This window comes from Clavelina lepadiformis, chromosome 5 (genome assembly GCF_947623445.1).
Source record: "Clavelina lepadiformis chromosome 5, kaClaLepa1.1, whole genome shotgun sequence".
Classification (NCBI taxonomy): Eukaryota; Metazoa; Chordata; class Ascidiacea; order Aplousobranchia; family Clavelinidae; genus Clavelina; species Clavelina lepadiformis.
In genome coordinates, this window is record NC_135244.1 from 17,363,375 (window position 1) to 17,383,022 (window position 19,648).

The 19,648-nt window shown below is 35.0% G+C and overlaps 2 protein-coding genes across 2 annotated transcripts; one reads left to right on the forward strand and one right to left on the reverse strand.

Annotated features, from left to right (window-relative positions):
* The first annotated feature begins 4,668 nt into the window (after positions 1-4,668).
* Positions 4,669-18,889, forward strand: LOC143459293 (RNA-binding protein 5-like). Its single transcript, XM_076956375.1, has 21 exons — positions 4,669-4,827; positions 5,543-5,675; positions 10,597-10,751; positions 11,102-11,225; positions 11,388-11,451; positions 13,289-13,371; positions 14,092-14,178; positions 14,381-14,441; positions 14,531-14,688; positions 14,837-15,052; positions 15,153-15,186; positions 15,357-15,430; positions 15,664-15,813; positions 15,940-16,086; positions 16,466-16,622; positions 16,832-16,947; positions 17,203-17,354; positions 17,553-17,630; positions 17,764-17,904; positions 17,984-18,113; positions 18,409-18,889. Exons 1-21 carry the CDS (start codon positions 4,802-4,804, stop codon positions 18,535-18,537), a joined length of 2,415 nt encoding a protein of 804 aa, XP_076812490.1. The 5' UTR covers positions 4,669-4,801; the 3' UTR covers positions 18,538-18,889.
* Positions 5,976-7,997, reverse strand: LOC143459294 (uncharacterized). Its single transcript, XM_076956377.1, has 3 exons — positions 7,367-7,997; positions 6,980-7,189; positions 5,976-6,555 (listed from the first exon to the last, which is right to left on the reverse strand). The coding sequence occupies exons 1-3, from the start codon at positions 7,533-7,535 to the stop codon at positions 6,305-6,307; spliced, it is 630 nt and encodes a 209-aa protein (XP_076812492.1). The 5' UTR covers positions 7,536-7,997; the 3' UTR covers positions 5,976-6,304.
* Positions 18,890-19,648: the final 759 nt, after the last annotated feature.

The window sequence follows — 19,648 nt, forward strand, 5'->3', positions numbered from 1 at the left end:
TGAGGTAAGTCATTTACGTAAATTAGGAATAACAGCGGACCCAGAATTGATCCTTGTGAATTCTATCCTACGGCTTGGGCCTTTAAACAATAAGCCCGTGCTCATTTCTGCCCTGGTCTTATTAGATAGTCTTCAAGCAATTCTAATATTTCAACTTTTCTAAAACATTTGTAACCTATATAGGTTAGTTTATATATATGCTAGTATGCCCTGCATCGTGGCTTTACTGCTCATCTTGAAAATCTTTTACCCGCAGTATTCTGCCTAACAACGATTCAGAAAGCGTTGATAAGTTCAATCAGACACCCACTATGTGTGTAAGCAGTAGGGATGTGCCGCGAGGAAGATTATTCCGGTTCACACGAACCCGAATATTATGAAGGTCGACACGAACGAATCCCGAATCTATTCGTATTAGAATCAAACAATAAAATTTCATCCAAAAGTTGTCAAGTCTTGCTTGTAAAATGACGTAATCGATAAACAAATCGCTTTCTTTCGAAAAATAGTGTTTAAAAAACGATTGAAAAAGCAAAATCGTTAGGAAAACGACCTTCATTGTAATTACTGCTGACTCTAAGTTAGTTTAGCTTTGTCGGGAAACTAGATCATCATTTTTAACAAAAGTCAGTAAATTTATAAGTAATAAGTTATTGTATTCGGGTTCGCCATTGTTGGTATTCGTGTTCGCCCGAATCTTCCATAAAGGCGATATTCGGCGAATCTATTCGGGTTTGGGTTCGTATCGGCCCATCCCTAGTAAGCAGCCATTCTAGTTACGAGTTTATAAGAAGCAATCGAAACAAGGAGAATTATTTACTTGTAAACGTATAAGTTATACACCGCATATTCGTTGAAATATAACATCCCTGTAAGTGTGGATATTTGGCTATGTGAGACTTCTGCTTTTTCATGCCTTAATTTTTTTTGGTTATTGCATAGGCTACCATGACTGTTTACACCAAATTTGTTGCCTATACTTATTTGTGTTCAAGAGAAATTGAAAATAATGGTGATAAAACTGCCTTTTAGTGTGAAATTTAAAAAAATCCAGTTCTGAATAAAGATGAACCCCGTTTCACTCGATACTTTAGTATCTAAAGCAACACACAGTGACCTCAATTGCTGGCACGAACACCAGAGTAATTAATCACTTTTTATAGCTACTAAAAGGTTTAATTAAGATGTAAAATCCGAACTTTTAATATCTTTGAAGTTGTTGCACTTTTAGCATATTATATTATGAAATTTTATCGTTTGGTAGCAAAACAAATAGGCTAGATTCGGGATTTGTTCGTATCAACCTACATGATGTGATAAACTAATATATGATCGTCCCAGAAATCTTTAAAAATCACTCTACATTACCACAAAAAAACGATACTATACAATATAAATAATTCATTGTACTGGCGGAAAATCTTTTCCAAAAACAAGGCAATATAATGTTCCAAACACATTCCGACCAAGAACATCTTTTTTAGTTAACAGTTTACACTAATTTATTTTGGATTGGTTTTAGATTTACTCAGAGGTGGGCAGTCGGTAGACTACTTTGAAAGTAGGCTACCGCCGGTAACGGAATCGGTAACCGGCAAGAAATGTACCGACGGTTTCTCTATTCGGTACTATTTTAAAAAAGTAGTTCGGTACTTTGTCGGTACTCGGTACCAGTACTATTTGTGTAAAATATGCTGCTGCAAATACAATGTTTGCCGTAATTATGCTCTCGGTAACAGTTACTCCAGGTCAAAACATATGTGACGTTAATCGCTTGCAATTTTACTTAATATTTCTAGATTAAAAAATCAATAAATTATAAAATTAATATTAAGGATTACTTAACATGTAATTTTGAAAACATACTTGTTAAAAGTTTGAAATTATCACGTGAAAAGTACCGCGTACCGGGACTGACTGAAATTTCTTGAAAAAAGTAATTCAGTAAAGAGATTCGGTATTTTTTTCAAAAGTACCGATGGTACCGGTATCGATACTGAACAAGTACCGCGGTACAGCAATTCGGTGCTGTAGTACTGTGCGGTAGTAGTTCTATGGTACTGCCCACCTATGGATTTACTTTACAACTTAAAATACACCAGTAAACTAGTTTACACTTTGCGATTTTAATTACCGCAAACAACAAAAGAAAATATTTCGAAAGTTCTCGCTTTCCGTAAACTATTCAGTTTACTATTATTAGAACTATTAGTTTATTATTACTATTATTTACTATTACTATTATTACTATTATCAGAAACTATTCTGTTTACGGAAAGCGTTATTCAGATTTCTCAATTTGGTTTTCTCATTCCGTCAATTTCCGTTGTCCTAGTAAGATTTGGTCCTCATCAATCATCATCTAAGCACTAAGCTTGGCCCAGCCGCCCAGGCCTAAAATGCCTGCTGCACTTGTATGGAAACTACACCGGAGGTTGCAGTTGCCATGCTTTCCACTACGAGCTACTTAGTCAGCGAAGCATGCCATGTATCTCTGGCAGGGTTTAAATTGTAATTAAAGTACTTCAGTTCATAGCCTATTTACTAGCCTACGGTATTTCATAAACTTTGCTTGAATTGCAAGGTAAAATTACATGTGTAATGCGCTGCAGAGACAACGCAAATTTTACGTATTTTATATCACATGCTACGCTGACCACTTAACATGACCTCATGTTGAACAAAACCAATAGCTAGGACACAAAGCACTGTCTAACTTCAAAATAAAAACTAGATCTAGGCAACCTTTTTTCGATATTTTTTCTTTACTGCGTTAAATTTTTTTTATGATACCCACCCGAGCAAAATATTTGCAAGCTAATGCCTTATACTTGCCAAAGAATGGCAACTACATACTGAAGACGTTTTAAGACTGATCTTGATGTACCCGAATGTCTCCTTTTTTACCGGCAAAAAAGGAAAGCCTACAGGCTTGTACATTTGTGTTTAAAGGGCAGTGTTCATTTCAAAATACAAAATGCACCTAATACACCATTTTTCACCCCGATTTTAGCTGTCATGCACCCAACCACCCCGATTTTGCCCGTCCTGCACCCTCGAGATCTTGTCAAAGGGTGCTGCTTTTTCCGGCCTGGTATATACCCGGAATGCTTGCAATTTAAAAAATAATCATAGTGGGTCGACAATTTCCATTGTTAAGTATAGGTGATCAAAAAATCTTTTGCCGCCCTAAACAAGATGGTCGCCATAGCCCGAAAAGGGTCTATTTTTAGGCCAATGATACTTAAAAACATTTCTGGCGTCACAGTAGGCCCATATAGTCATCGTGTTGAATTTGATACCATTTCACCATAAAGTAATGGCTGTCTCAAAATTAATCTGGTTAATACTTTCTTTCAAGTTTTAAGTGTGACTTTTTAGAAGAATGTGTTATACAATTGCCGTATTATGGACCTGGTAAACAGTTATAAATTAGGGAAATATGACATAAAAAAAATCAAAAAACTGAATTAAAGAAGTGTAACAATCAGAACTTACACAAAGACTAGCTCGGTAACCGGGGCTCGAGCATTGAGGATGAAGAATCATCACCAGGTTTAAGTCATGCAAAGATTTTCCTCAGTCTGATGATAAACACTACCATATCATACTCATATTTATTTATGAATTACATTGTAATATTTAAAATTTTTTGCAGACTTATTAAGGTAACCATGAGTATATATTTGCCAAAATGCACTACTGAAGTGTTTTCCAATGATTATGAGTACAATAGTGTGCCATATGTTATATTTTTATGCTCTTTTGTTTTAGTTTTTATTCCACTTTTTAAACTTTAATGTATTTGAATTTGATGGCTTTCCTAATCGCTCATCATTATAGCACCAAAGCAAAGTTAACATCTTGCACGTTTTAAGTACTCGAAGCTTTGCTGCTTTTTCTCGTTTGTTGATTATGCGCGAGCATATTTTTGTTACATTATGTTGTACCACTAAAGAGTAGTCAGCTTTTTTGCTCCTTACAGTGGAAGACAAAATTTAACGGATATCATGTGGTAAATTATAAATTGAATCAAGATTTAATGTTTTAACATTAATTTTTACTATTTGGTAAGCATGCATGAATTTTTAAATGAAATTGCATGTACAAACATAAAACATTTGTTGTCAGTGTCTAAATATCTGTTGTGGATACGTGTCCAGTTGAGATGGTGAAATCACTTAGCTATCAACACATTACAAGTTACAACTTTTACTATAGGGTTGCTTGCAATGTGGTTGTGCGTACAGCTACATGATTCTTAGTCTTTGGGTTTATGTTTTAGGGAATTTATCTATAAGCCTTGGATCGAGAGTGGATTGGTTAAAGCGCTGTCCTTGGAATAAAGCACAATTCAGTAAAATTAAAATCACCAATCCAAATTTTGCACAATTAATGTCATTTTTCATTAAGATTTATGGGTAAAAAGAATTAAACTTGGCCATATGCTTTAAAATTCTGATATATTTATAATAAGTTATAGTGAAATTCAATGATTAAACTGTTGCTTAAATTGAGAGTAACAAAATTAAACCAAGTGAATGAAAATGTAGTAGGCTATGTAAATTTAAGGCTGCAGGCTGCAAGTCAGGTTTTTCTGTTTTTTGTATTTTTCTGTTTTATTGTTGTTCAAACTTTTAATTTTGCAATTTTGATAAGACTATATAACTATATACTATATAACTTAATCTAACTTTTGACATCATTTTTTAAATTCTGTATTCAGATTTTTTAATTTTAGAGACTTTTTTAGGTTGTTAACCTCTTTGCTTGTTAAAAGAACCTTTCTCATCACAGCATCATGAGTCGAATGGGTGATGGAGCAGGGTGAGGCTTTTTCTGTTATGTTCGATATCAGACATTTTAATGATAAAAAATTTTCAATGTATATCATACCTTTTGTTTTGAAACTGATTTCAGTGGTCTGGTTCAAATCGTTGTAACAGGGATAGATGCCTTAAATAAATTTTCTTCGCCGACTTTATCAGTATATAAACTGATTGCTAAGTGGGGTTATGTCAAATTGATAAAATTCTAATTTGTGAAAATGCCATAATAGCATGATTATGAATTATAATGACATCTTGCATATTTCAAGCCTTTTGGGTTTTTGGGAGCAAGTTAGCAAACAAGAAAATGTTTAAAAGTAATTGTAAGACTACTAAGTTTCTATTTGGATAGGCATAACGCCATCAAAATATACTTCGTGTGAACCTAACCTTCTGAGGCACAAGAAAAATTTCATTCACTTTTATACCCAAAACCAGTTTTTAGCTAGTGAAAGCCACACTTTTCTCAAAGCATCAACAGTCAAACATAGATTAGAATGCAACATTATCAATACTTCAACATAGTAGACTTTAATTTGTCGTGGGGTGACTGATTAGTTTGGCAGATTTCCTTTTCTGTTCAAACTTTTCTATTCAAGTTTGTCAATGTTGTGGTACTCTTGAGCAATAAACAAGTTTTACAAAAAAGCTTTTATGCCATGCACTTTTTTGTATTCTTCTTCTTAAGGAATTACTCTTCTGTGAATATATAGGTATGGAGACATGTACAGAGGAAATATGGACAATCGTGGTTATATTGGAAATGAAAACGATATGAGACGAAGGGAATATGAATGGAATCAGTACGTTGGTCAGGGGAGTCCCCCGCGAAGTATAGATATGGATGTACGTTTTTATCAGTTTTAATTTTAATAACTATTTTTTTAATTAACTTAAAAAGATTAATCTATTGAAACTGATTTAAACTTTTCTCCACTTTGATGCTATGTTTGTCCAAACTATTTATTTTCTTGTTAAATTTGATAAAACCCTAATACTTTTGAAGTTAACTTACAGTATGTTTATTATGGCATCTTTATGGCCCTTGTTTTCTAAAGTATGATGGTTGATAACAGTTTTTTTCTACTGTCGTCTACTCAACGCAAACTAAAACACATTGGCGAGGGCAATTTATTACTTTGAAGATTGCAGTTTTGGCAGCAAATTGTAAAGTTTTTTTTCTGCAATGAAACAGCTGCAAATACTAATCCAAATTGGAAACTAAGTCTTATATATTTCTAAACAACTTGAAATTAAAATCAGAGGAAGTTTGTTATAAAATGCTATTTTCACCAAGTTTGTCATTATCAATTGATTATTATTGAATAAGAATGTCATGCATTCTACAGTAATCTGAAAGTATCAAAGTACAAAACTTTAATTAAAAAGAAATTTCACATTAAAACAAATACACATATATATACATCTAAACTTGAAAAGAAAGTAAGAAGGACGTTTGTTTCTGTGATTGTTTGTTACACACTTGTCTCTTTAAATGAATATCTTAATTCTCCATCCGAAAAATTATACTCTGCTGCAATGTCCTTATTTCTAGTTCCTGTGATTGGTGTGGTTCCCGTAGTCTTTGTTGATTTCTGTTTGTCATCATACTTTAGCCTGGGTTGCCTTTCTATCCACAAATTCCTTTCTTTGTAGTCAATTTCTGTTATTGCATTTTTGTATTGCCTTGAAGTGCTTGTACAATTTAGGCATCTCTCTCTCTTTTCTGTTGATACAAATGTTATGAATTCATTTAATGTTGAACTTATGCAAAATTCAAGTAATATTAAATCTGTTGCAAACTTAGTTTGACTTATTAAAAATCATTTCCTGCCCAAACAACAGCAAGTGTCAATACATGTTTCAAGTATTTTAAATGAAGGTGGAAATTTAACTGCAATATATCCCACTAATCACAAAATTTCACAAAACTTTTTCATTATCAATGCTTTTTGAGAATATGAGTTTATTTCTGAAAGTTGTAAAGGGTTTCATTTAACCCAACAGAGGCTATAATATTTTAAAACCTTTTTGTATTGCTGAAAATGAGCTTGGGATCCATCTCCTACATGTATCCATAATCACATTAGTGTGGAGGTTTGAGACTTAAACTTACCCTCCTATGTATGGTGTCACTTAAAATCACTTACCTTTTTCGTGTTGAGCTGAAAAATCTTTGCTCTCTGTTTTTAATTTGTTTGGATACATTTTCTTATCAGGCGTAGATTCACCACTAGATGCTGCACCCAGGTAATAGAAGCTGCTGCTTTGATGTAATTCATTTGTTGTAGAAGAGCCCAAAGTGGCGTAGGTTTTATTGATTTCTTCCTGTGATTTTGCTTTTCCTTCGTGTTTTTGTCCTGCAAAGTAAGTTACTTGATGACTTAACGGTGAGGTTAAGACTGTAAATGTTTACCTTGCAGATGTTTTGGAAAATAATAAATGTTCATTGTGGAGCATTCCAAATTGCATAAAAATAACATCAGACATAATATAACTCTGAGACAGTCACAAAAATGTGTTATTTTGTCATATACCTGAACAAAGACTTTTAATTGGACTCTTTGGTGAATACTGCTTATAAGGACTCCTGTTAATGACTGGATTTTCTGGAAAACCTCCGAAGTGTTTTCCTCTGCCTCTTGAAGCGCTTCGCCCAGCGCCACCTCTGACTTGAGAGTGTGATCCAGACCAGATTGTGTTCATAGTTCACGTTATGAAGATAAACAAGTATATACTCTCCCTAAAATATGCTAAAATAATTTGTTATTCCTTAATGATTCATAATCGTAATTCTTAAGTTTAAATTCAAGCACGTGCACCTTAAAGATAGGATAACAAATTCTAAAGTTAAACAGCAGCGATGTTAGTGTGTTTAAAAATTTAATGTTAGTTAAATATATCGTATCTTTATATAGAAACATACATTTTAAATTAAGGCCAAGAGCTCAGTCCATTTTAAGTTAGTTCCGACCGCTGAAAGTCTCTGAAACGGTAATTATGCACGCCTGTCACACGAAAAAATATACCCAGACCTTTGCTTTGAGCTTTCCTGGAAATGTAAACACCGCTGTTTAGTGGTATGTCCTGAAAGCCGGACTAGGCTTCTACACTGCATTGTTTCTTCAATTCAACCGTCTTTTCAGTATCTTGCATATAAACAACTATCGCAAAGATAAATATGCTCTTTCTCCACCTGAATAATTGATAGCTGTAATAATAATCGATTGCATTGTTTATGTATAATAGTGCCTTCCAAGCCATTGCCTTAACGTATTCCTTTCGATCACACGATTCGACTCTTATAAGAAAATATAATCTACCAAAAGCGAAGTTCAATTGCTTGGAAACTGGTCAAACGTCACACGGCTCACGCAATGATTAAAGTCCATGATATACCGTTTACTCAATACTAGAGTATTCAACTTGGGTAAACTTAATATTCTCTTCGTCTTTTTACGAGTAGGTTTATATGGGTCCCCCAGAAAACTTTTATTGATTAAAAAAATGCAGGAATATTTGCCGAATTTGCTGTAAAACCTATTAGACAAAAACCGCGTGCTAAACCAAAATGCGTTTTATATCGATCGTAGAAGGTAAGAAAGAACACTACCGTTGCTTTCAGTTTGAAATGTACAAAAACTATGTCTGCAACCAAATGAAGCTTTTCTGGCTTTCGAAGTGATTCGGATTCAGAAGTAGGGCGCCCTTGTTAATTTCATATAAAAAAATTAGAGAATACGGAAACAAAATCAAAAATATGAAATAAGATCAACACGGAAAAGAATAATACCATGACCATACTTAGTTATGTATGGAAAAGATATCAAGACTCAATGCTTTAATGAAATTAATCAGGCTTTTTTGAACTTATTCTGTTCTTGAAATAAAAACGGGTTTCCGACAAATTGCCGTTTTTTGTTAATTTTGGCGTTGGTTGTTTTAACACTTCGGTTGTAAATTCATCAACGTCGCTTTGAATTAATTAAATTTCTTTCGTTTTTAGATCCAACTTATAATTTTCACTGCTTATTTCAAAACTCCTAACTTTTTCTAGTTTATACATGCAACTTTCCCTTACTCTTTAACCAGAACACTCGTTCCATAAACTTCGCAGGTCTGCAACGCTTTCCCGAAAACCAGTTGCAATGAACGACAATAACCGGAAACATAAGAATCCCGAGTTTATGCAATCATTATCGGGATTTTGTCATTAGGAAAAGCATATTTCTAGATACGGTCTCTCGCTCTGGACAGGCAACCTTCATCTGCTGTTTGACTACAAATCAACTTCTTATTGTCAGCTTTTACGAGTCTTTTTCCTTTGGTCCCTTTCACTCTAACTACAACTATCGCCATTTTATAACTACGCTTAAAATCTTAAAGTGCTTAGAACCCTTGCGATAAGTAAATGGACGTTTGGAGTCCGCTTGCCTTTGTTCGATTTTATCCAGTGTAACGGGATTGCTTTGCGTTCGGTCAGGTTAGCCAAATGTAATGTGTCGGTACAAGTTAAGGGCAACAGTTCGTTTAGCGCACATTTACTTACCGATAAAATCAATACAATTTATCGAGTTCATCCTCGAAAGTAACTGGCCATTAGCCAATATGCATCACTTTGTTGTTGCGCGTTGTTCTCTGAAAATTAATTTTTGTCGCCTTCGAACGAGACAAGCGGCCCCCCGCATACTTCAATTTCTTTGCGCCAATTCTACTCTACTGTCATTAATGTCAACCTCACTTCGCCTATGACAGAGACGACTGTATGATTTTTTTGAATTTAGAGCGAAGTGAATGGATTTGTCTTGGTGGGCGAAGCTAATAGGCCCGAAAAATCCAATATTACTTGATCTTTAATTAATTAATTTATAAGTCCAACACAATCGTGAATTAATACGAGTTCGTCTTCTATGACTTGGACGTATTGCCATTAGATGGTTTTGCTAAACATGATTAAAAGATAGGCATCAACTTTACCGGGACTAGCTGTAGTAAAAATCATTTTTTCTGCCGAACTAATGTTTCGTTATAAACACATCTTTCAGTTGAGATTTCCACCTAGTAACTATAACCTTGCTCTATCATTCAACGCTACCCGACCTGACCGCTATTAAATTAGTTCAATTATTTTCTAATCCCAGTAATAAGCAACGCCAAATGTCGGTGAAGTTGTAGACTTTATAATCAAAACGGCAAGACCTAAATAAATTCAATTACGACGCAGGTAAACTAATCATTCTTACCTTGACATTTTGCAAACGGCACATAAAAAACTCTTTCGCGTTGCTTTCTTAAATTTATAACCCGGAATTCTGATGATTGTTGTGCACAGTGATCTTGTCGCATTCGATCAAGTTCAAAAAGTTAATTGTGTAGGACGCCATATCGCATTATGACAATGCCACCTATTTGGCGTCTTCGCCAGTTTCAAAAGAAAGTGTGTTTTTCAGTTTCACGATATTCGATTGAACTTCTCGGTCCTTCTTAGACTCTATTGCTTTTAACGTTTGCCCAAACAAAGCCATTGATGTAATTATGTTGTTATAGTATTTTGGAGTGAGCTAATAGGTTTACAATTAGCTTCACAACAGTAAGGTAAGACGTCATACCGTGCGCGTACTTGGCTATGTGACGTTCGCCAATATCATTGAGTCAATTGTTTTTATAGTGGATGACAAACGTCAGCTTTAAAATCACTGATTAATATTAGCGTCAAGTAAGCTGCTGCTTTAATGCAAGTTTATTAAAGAAGATGTATGTTTGACAGTATCCAAGAGAAAATGTGGATAGAAGACGCGGCATGGACAACCGTGAGAGAATGCGTGACAGATCTCCCCATCGTGATTATCGCAGGGATGATTCCAGGAGGGACTATAGAAACTCTCCACGAAGAGATACTGTGGATGAATACGACCACCGCAGGTAAATGTTACTTTTTCTTGGAATAGATAACCTAGCAATGACGTGAATGCCAATGTGTTTCAAACTCAATCATCATTGCACACTGAGCCTTACTTACCAGGCACTTTTGCGTGACGTTGTACCTATGTTGTCAAAAGTCTAACGATATATAATACAAACAGCGTTTAATGTAATACAGTGATACTGTATTTCATGTTTGTTATTGATAACTGCTGGTTACATTCTTTAGATAATCTTTTCATACTGTTTAAATCATGTATATAATTATTATGTAAATTATAATTATATGTATATTATTATTATTTTCCCATTCGATTAAATTTTCATATAAGTCATTTTTCCTTCTGTAGAGATTCTCGAGATTATCGTGAAGACAGAAGAAGAAGTCCACCAAATCGAGATAGATCATGGGCAAGAGGAGCGTGCTCCACAGTGATTCTTCGAAATGTCCCTGATTGTATTGAAGAATATGAGGCAATAACTCACAAAGCTAAATTTTTCACAGTGGTTGCCATTCCCTGATTCATTCACCCTTTTCAGTTGTTCGTTGAGCTGCTTAAATGTCATTTTTATAGCAGACAATAATGTATTTTCTTAAAATCTGTTCGTTTTAAAGTTAAGTTTACATTTTTGTAGGTGCGTGATGAAGTAAACCGCTTCGGAGCTCCAGTCATAACTGTTAAGATGGAATTTAAACAAGGTAACTATATCTCACTCCGTCAGATGTGCTTTTGTTGATTTTAGTGTATGTCAATAGTGGTTATGTATAATAATGTTTTCATTTTGATTTGACGATAGATTTTATATTTTGGTTTTGTTTGCAATTTATAACTTGTGTTTATTTATGTATTTGTATTCATCACCTGGTAAGTGTGGCTGCGTAAAAGTAATATATTGTTAGCAGTTTTCAATGTAATTTGGCTCATAAATTTACCATAAACACTGGCATTTTACCCAGATATGCTGTTGGTGGTTATTTTTAAATTATAGCAGAAAAACCATAAGTGCAAATAAAAATTGTCTTTCACATTAATTTCTTTTGCAAATGCTGCTTGTTGGTTAACACTGGTGTGGATGAGAAATGCGCGATGTAGTATTGTCAACAAAGAAACAACACAAGAAAAAGATGTACACGAAAAATGTAAAATGAAACATTCATCTCACGTTTACTTTCGATAGAAAAGGAACTTTCACTTCGAATAGGAAATAACAAGCGTATGTTATGCAATTGTTGGCATCACTGCATATAATAACATTAAGCAATGCAATAAGTCTTCACTCAGCAATACCAAATTTTTGGTTTGTCATAACGCTGCGTGAAGAAGTTCTCAAATCTAAGTTGTGGTTTGTGGGCTTGGCATGAATCAACAAAGTACAAATTAATTGTGTGGCCTTTGTCTTTCCTGTAAACTCAAGATGAAATATCTGACTAGATTGAGGCTTGAGGATCAACAAGGCAACTGACATGACAAAGCAAATGACTACGGCTTTGTTTAGTTATTTCCTTCGAGAGGGTGTCTTGTGCTATATTCTTCGTGTATGACATGTATTCTGCTGTTGGGAAAGTATCTAGTTCTTATGATCAAGCTCACCAGTTTTTTGATGAATTTCTTGATTTGTCTATGTTCTGTAGTTCAGCATAAAATTTTAGGGATTTAAAAACTTCAAGCCAATTGTTGACATCAATCTCATTGAATATTTTTCAAGAATTTAGATTTAAATATCATTTGCTATTAAGCATTGCAAGCATCAAGGAATAACCACCGAAAATAGTTTATTGAATAATAACACGCTTGAAAATGTAGGTGCATTGCGTAATCGATTGATCGATTGCTGTCAAATTTGTCAATTTAACTGTAATTTCTTACAAAGTTTAAAAATTTTGAACCAAATTACAATAGTGCAAATAGAATTTTATGTATGAATATTTAATTACATGACTTTTGGTAAACCCTTAAGTGATATGAGCAGGATGGACTTTGTGTTGTGTCTTCTCAGTGCAAAAAATTGAGTTAAGTATCTTGCAAAGAATAAGGAAGAATTAGCAGTTAGATAAATTATTATGTTCTTTTTTTATTGTGTTTCCTTAACGTCTTCAGTTTTGAAATTTTTTTTACATGTTTGTTACAATTTTACTTCCAGCAAAGTACTGTGTTTTCGTAGTGGACTGAAAGAAAGTTTCAAAACTATATAATTACTGTAAAATAAAAAACAGCATTGCAATTTTTTTGGACTTGCTTGAAAGGGTTACTTCACCTCATACCCTGATGCAAAAAAATACTATGCCCACATGACATATATGTCTGCTTTATTAATGGTATGTTATCACCAAAAAGGATAAAGCTAGGAGCTACAAAACGATGTGGAAAAAAACTGAAATATTTCTTCGCTGAAGAGCAATGAACTGAACTATTTTTAACTTTTTTATTATCTATAACATCTACAATAAGACAACGAAATTAAGGGAATAGCAACAAAGTTTAAGAAATAAGAAGTTTAAATACTCATCTTGACACTTTCGACTGTTGGACATGCAGATCACAACGGCTCGAATGAACGAGTGTGTGTCGTCGAGTTCGAAGGGACAAGAGATGCCACCGAATGGATGCACGAACATCAGGTTGCTTTTGGTTGTATTTGTGGCCAGCCAAGTGGTCATGGTCCACACGGAAGTGGATCATAGTGCTGCGGTCGCACTAAAAGTGGTTTTCGATATAATTTTGTGGATTTTCCTTTTACTGTTTTAGGGTTCGCTTTGAAATTTATGCTAGACAGGAATTATGCAGAATAGTAAATCCATTGTAAATATTCGAGAGAGCTTGTAAGGTGACTCCATAGGCAAGCAAGGTCATTTTGATTGAAATATTGCTTAGTTCCAACTTAAACTTAGTTCCCTGTAAACCAAGTGTGTTTCATAAAATTACTGAATAAATTTAAAATCATAAACAGTGATTAATTGGTAGGTTTAATTTTTAGGTTATTAAGAGTGAGATATATTAGAATAGCTTCAACCATCATAATGTTCTTCCAGTGTGTGTTTGCATTGCAATGTTTATTGTAGGATGGCTGATGTTATAAAAGTTATTCCCCACCACGGTAATGTTGAAGTAAGAATAACTTTGTAAAATAGTTCAAATGTATTCATTTAAAGGAGAAAGTACAGGAAAGCGTATTCGGAAGTGTAGCAGTCTGACATGTCAGTAAAGCTGTTAAAAATGTGAATATTACCAGGAATGGTTGATAAGCTGTTGCTGTCGCTTTGCATTTGTTCGACGAGATTTTGTTCTGCTGCTGGTTCTACCCTCTCTAATTTCGATTGTTTTGATTTTCATTTTTTCAGGGTGTGCTACGTATTGACAGAGAACGAATTCGAATGGAATACTGGAATGAGGGTGGACCTTCAGATAGGGAAGATTACAGAAGAGATGTAAGTTGAAATATGAAAATTGTTCAATATCTAATATCGTTCATGAATTTTATAAGACGTTTTTTACTTATTTGTTTTCCATGATCTTTTTACTAAGTTTTAATGGAAGCCGATTTACTTTTGATATTTAATTGATTCATTTTATTAATTTACTAAACATGTTGTTGTAAGTGTGAGTTACTAATGATTGTTCATTTATCAGAGAGACGATAGCTACAGACGTCAAGATGACCATAGATCGTATAAATCAGATCCTACAGACAGTAAGAATTGTATTTTAAGTGAAATATGCCTTTGCTTTGTGTTCACTCTTCTATACTAAAGTTTTCAACACTTTAACATTTCACAACAGCTATGATCGTGAAAGGTCTAGACAGGAGTACAGAGGAACCAGCAATTCGACAGTCCTTTGAATACATCACCCATTTTCCTATCGTGGATATTCGCCTAGTTAGGGACAAGTTTGGGGTCTCGAGGGGATTTTGCTTCGTACAATGGAAAACAGTGGAGGTGTTATATTGATACTAAGCATCAGCCCGACATGAGTTTCAAATCCATAAAAATATTAAAATCTCTTCACTGCATATCGGGAAACATTCCGTAGTAGCTAAGTTTGAGTGATGTTTGGACCATAAATACAACACAACTCTTCTTTCAGCATTGCAAACAAGTGTTGGAGTACTTACGCACAGCAACTCCAAGATTTCACATTGAAGGAAAACACGTTGCTCTTGAATTCAGCACTCCCCAGGGTTCGAGTCGTAAAGTAAGAAGCGGGTCGCAAAGTCAGTCGCAGGCATCTAATTCGGCCATTTCGGCTGCAGTGCAAGTAGCTGAGGCGGCCATCCAAGCTGCGCATTGGTCAAGCAGCAAAGTAAGTGATTGTAATCAGGTGACATTCTAATCTGCTCTTTCAAGAATTGCTATGCTAAGAATTTATGTGTCATCTGAGTTATTCATTTTTCTTGTGTCAGGATAAAGATGATTATGATGACGCACAAAGAGATGGTATGTTTGTGCTAACTGAAGTACTATAAATACAAAGGGCTAAGGCACTGTGTCAACGATTAAAGTTGTGAAAATAGCTGGTGCTGTGTCGTATTTCTGGGTACGCATTTTTATGTCATTTAATACATATTTCTGTAGTTAGGTCTGAAGTAAAATATTTTTGTGCTCAGAACCAGAAAACAAATCAAATTCAACTCATGCCTCTGCTGCAGCCTCTTCACCATCTCAAACCACAAGTACACCTGTAAGTCTGAAAAATTATTTTTCAGTTTGATGTGAATTTATAAGATTTTATAGCGATTTTACAGCATACCTAACATACAACATTTTGCTGTACTGAATAACTTTTTTTATACAGTCATTACTTTCTGCTTCTGTGCACTCTCTATTTTTACAATTTCTGTTTTACTATTTTTGTAAATGTAATGAAATCTTAGTTTCTGGTTTTCAATTTCTGTCGTGTTTTTGTTTTATCAGCAACAAAGCCAACCCAACAATAATGACCAGTCCAATAATTTGCAGCCAGGCCAGTATCCTACGCCAGATACAAGCAAGTTTCAATATGACAAGACATCGGGTTATTACTACGATTCCATCACCGGACTTTATTATGATGCAAATTCAAGAGTAAATTGTGTGATATGAGATTTTTGAACTATTTTTCACCTAATGCGTACTATTGGGCAAAGACAATTCGCTGTTAAAGTCTTATCAATCAAATTTGGTTACAAATTAGATTGTTTTACTTTACAGTATTTTTACAATAATTGCACTGGGCAATATCTTTACTGGGATCAAACAAAACGAAACTACATTCCGGTGTCAAATGACATTCAGTCGAAGGAAAAAGAAAAGAAGGAAAAGGAACAAAAAGAACAAAAGAAAATTAATGCTAAAAAGGTAACTGACAGGAGCATAATGTTTCCAGTTTAACATTGGAGGTTGAAGCATTAGCTGTTAATTTTAGTGGAAAGAGTAATTGCATTGAAAATCAGTAATAATCAATCAATAAAGTTGAAGTACTGAAATGGGTAGTAATTTTAGCAGAAACACAAACAAACATAATAATGACAGGATAATATCATTGTCACATTAATTTCTAAATGATCTGAATAAATCCATCAGAACTACACAATTTGTCTCTAATTACCTCAAATTGTGTAAGTTCTATTTCGATATTTATTAATTTGCTTCTATGATCATCGTATTTCTTTAGTGGAATTGATGCAGGAGTGCATTACAGCAACTATAACATCTTAAATTTGCAACATGTTTACAGATTGCCAAAGACATGGAAAGATGGGCCAAAGCACAAAACAAGAAGAAAGAAGAGATGAAAAGATTACTGGAAGACGCACCTGCGAACACACCAACTGCTGCTGTCAATGTGCAACCTGTGGCTTCTTCCGTTGGACAGAAGAATCAATCATCTACGGGTATTATTAATAAATTCAAATTGTATAGATGTAATTAAAGTGGGGAAAGGATGGTAAGGTTTTGAATTGTGAAAGTCATTTTTGCCAGTGTTCAGTTAGCAATACGTAGTATGTCATTGATTATATTCATTGTTGTAGTAAAAGTAAAAAAAAAATTTCTACTTATCCTTGTACCCCAATATTTGTTCTTTAAATTAAAATATCTGCAGCGGACACAGCCTTTTTCCTTCTTGAAAAGCACACCTCAGAAGCTGAAAGGCAAGCAGCAGTGCAGGCAGCTTATGAAGACCCTTTCAAAAAGCCCACCATGCCTTTTGCTGTTCCGGTATGGAATGATTGGTATTACGTGTTAATTGAATTGTAAATTGAATAAATTTCAAAAGACTTTAAACCAAAAGACTGTCAATGCAAGATTTTCCAATGTAAATTTTTCAATTTTTCAACCTCAGTATTAAAAGTTTTGTTTTAAAGATTTAGATTTACTTGTGCTAACATCAGCAATGTTCAACTATTTGCGTTCAATCATATAATTGTAAATATATTTAATAATTTGATTGAAGTCAAAATGTATACTGTGTAGCCACGGAAAGCTGCTCCTTCAAACACTGGAGCATCATCCGGACTGGTCTCTTACATGAAGACGAGCGATAGTGAGAGCGAAGAGGAGGACGATGAAAGTGAAGAAGAAGAAAAACTCATCGACTGGAGCAAGCTCGCTTGTCTTCTCTGCAGGTACACTCATTTTGCACATAGCGTGTTGCGTCTGTTAGGAACATTCTAACAATTTTAAGAGTATGATGAAAAGTAGCGCTCTTTTGAACTTAAATGAAGAGTTTTGGGCAGTCTTTTTGACAGACAGTTTTTGAGATATTTTTCTAGGTTCAGCACTTAATATTGTGCACGTAACCATTTTTGTTGTTCGTTTTACAGGAGGGGTTTTCCATCAAAAGATATGTTGTTGAAGCACAAAGATCTCTCAGACCTCCACAGGACAAACCTCGAGCAAAGGTAAATTCTAAAACGACGTTGGTGCTGGATTCAACCTATTAGTACTCAAGTTTTGCGATTATGACTAGTGAATATACATTTATACAGTATAAATGATATAATGTTACGTGAATAGATTGTGTTGATGTTGCAGACGTAAAAATAAAACCGGGCGTTTGGTAAAGGCTCAGGCCGCCGAACCTGCCCCGAAATACCGGGACCGTGCGGCTGAAAGGCGAAAGAATTTTGGAACCGGAGCACCTATTCGAAGAAACAAAGCATTCCAAGCACCAGTGTAAGTCAAGACACTTCTAGGGGTTGTGATCATATAATAGTGCACTACGGAGAAGTTAATTCACTGTATTTTTGTCCAGACCTTACGAGCAACCTACCAAAGACGGATTAGACGAAACTAACATCGGTAACCAGATGCTGCAAAAAATGGGTTGGAATAAAGGCTCAGGACTGGGCAAATCACGTTCCGGTATCACTGCACCTATACAGGTTCGTTAAATGGCTAGTTATGTTGCCTTAGACGAATCTGTTTTGTACATCAACTGTACAGTTGTTGTTTACAAAATGTGCATTTGTGTACGCAATTACATTTTCATACAACGCATGCTTGTGGATCAAATCAGAACTATAACCATTATGCTAATCATCATGTGTAACCTCTTTCCCAATTTTAAAATGTGGTAGTACTTGGCAGGCTATGGTACGTTGACATTTTAGCTATCATACTTTCGTGGGCTTCCGTAGTTGTAGAAAGAACTCTTTTAAAGTGCTTGTTTCAAACCAGGTGCAGCAAAGATCTCGTGGCGCCGGGCTGGGCATGCGCGGTTCCACTTACGGGTTGGATGGTAGCGAAGGAGATTACAGGACGGCTGCTAAAAAAATTACCCAAGCCCGCTTTCTAGAAACCGATTAGCCCTTAATTACAGCGCACAGTTGCTCTATTTCAGTGTAGTTTGCTCTTGCATTCTAAGTAAGAAGCTGTTGGGTATGAGAGCCGGGTTATGGTCAATTTAGTTGATTCAGAATGACATGGGTTGATATGTACTGTACCATGTTCCGCTAGTAATCTGTACTGCACCAGCTTGTACTGGTTTTGGAGAAGTTGTTTTTATAAATGATAGCAATTTAATTGCACATATGAGCAAACTAGTTTGCCCTTTTCTTTGTTTCCTATTTTGATATGTTATGAAACGCGTGTTCATTGAAATATTGTATGTCGACTGCCCAACTGATTGTTTATCGCTAATAAAAATTAAAAAACTGTTGCTACAGTATGGTAACCTACACATTTTTTGTGTTATGTAGGTTGTAGCTCACGGCGCTGTTGATAGTTGTAGCAGTATGTCAAACTAGTGATTGCAATGGTTTTAATTTTGGCAACAAAAGACTGCACACCATACTTACCTGTAGTAAACGCAAGGTTAGCGCTTGAAGTGTTTTCGCTTGCCTGCACTTGTTCACAGAGCGTATAACGCCTAGCTGGTAATTTCAGGCGCTGTTTCATTCGATTTAAAGCTGCGAAAAGGATGGAAGACTGCTGATGTGTGAAGTGGTTTTCAGTATATGTTTAATGAATTCTAGTAATGTTACGTAGTTTGGCGAATTCACCACAGTTGCAAATATTTACTTAAACTTTCTTGGCGTCTCGACCACGTCAAATGAAGCAGAGTAGTGTTCAGTAAACCAGTTCGTGACTGAGTTGCAAGTTGCTGAAAGTTTTCGCTGAAAAAGGAAATGGAAAATACATCATTAGAACTGACATGCTGAAACCCGGTTGGATGTAACGTAGGAGACCAACTGCCCCGGGATAGAACATGTATGTATATAGCGATAGGTAAAAATACAACGGATTAGTGAATTCAAACATAATATGACTTAGCAAATAACGTTGCTATTGAATGTTCATAAACGTATCTGCTTGTAATGGGGCGAGATGCCAGAGCACAGAATCGTAAGCTGTACCGAAGTACCGAACATACTGCATAGCAACAATAGGTATAAGATGGCGTCTCAGATGCTCGGGC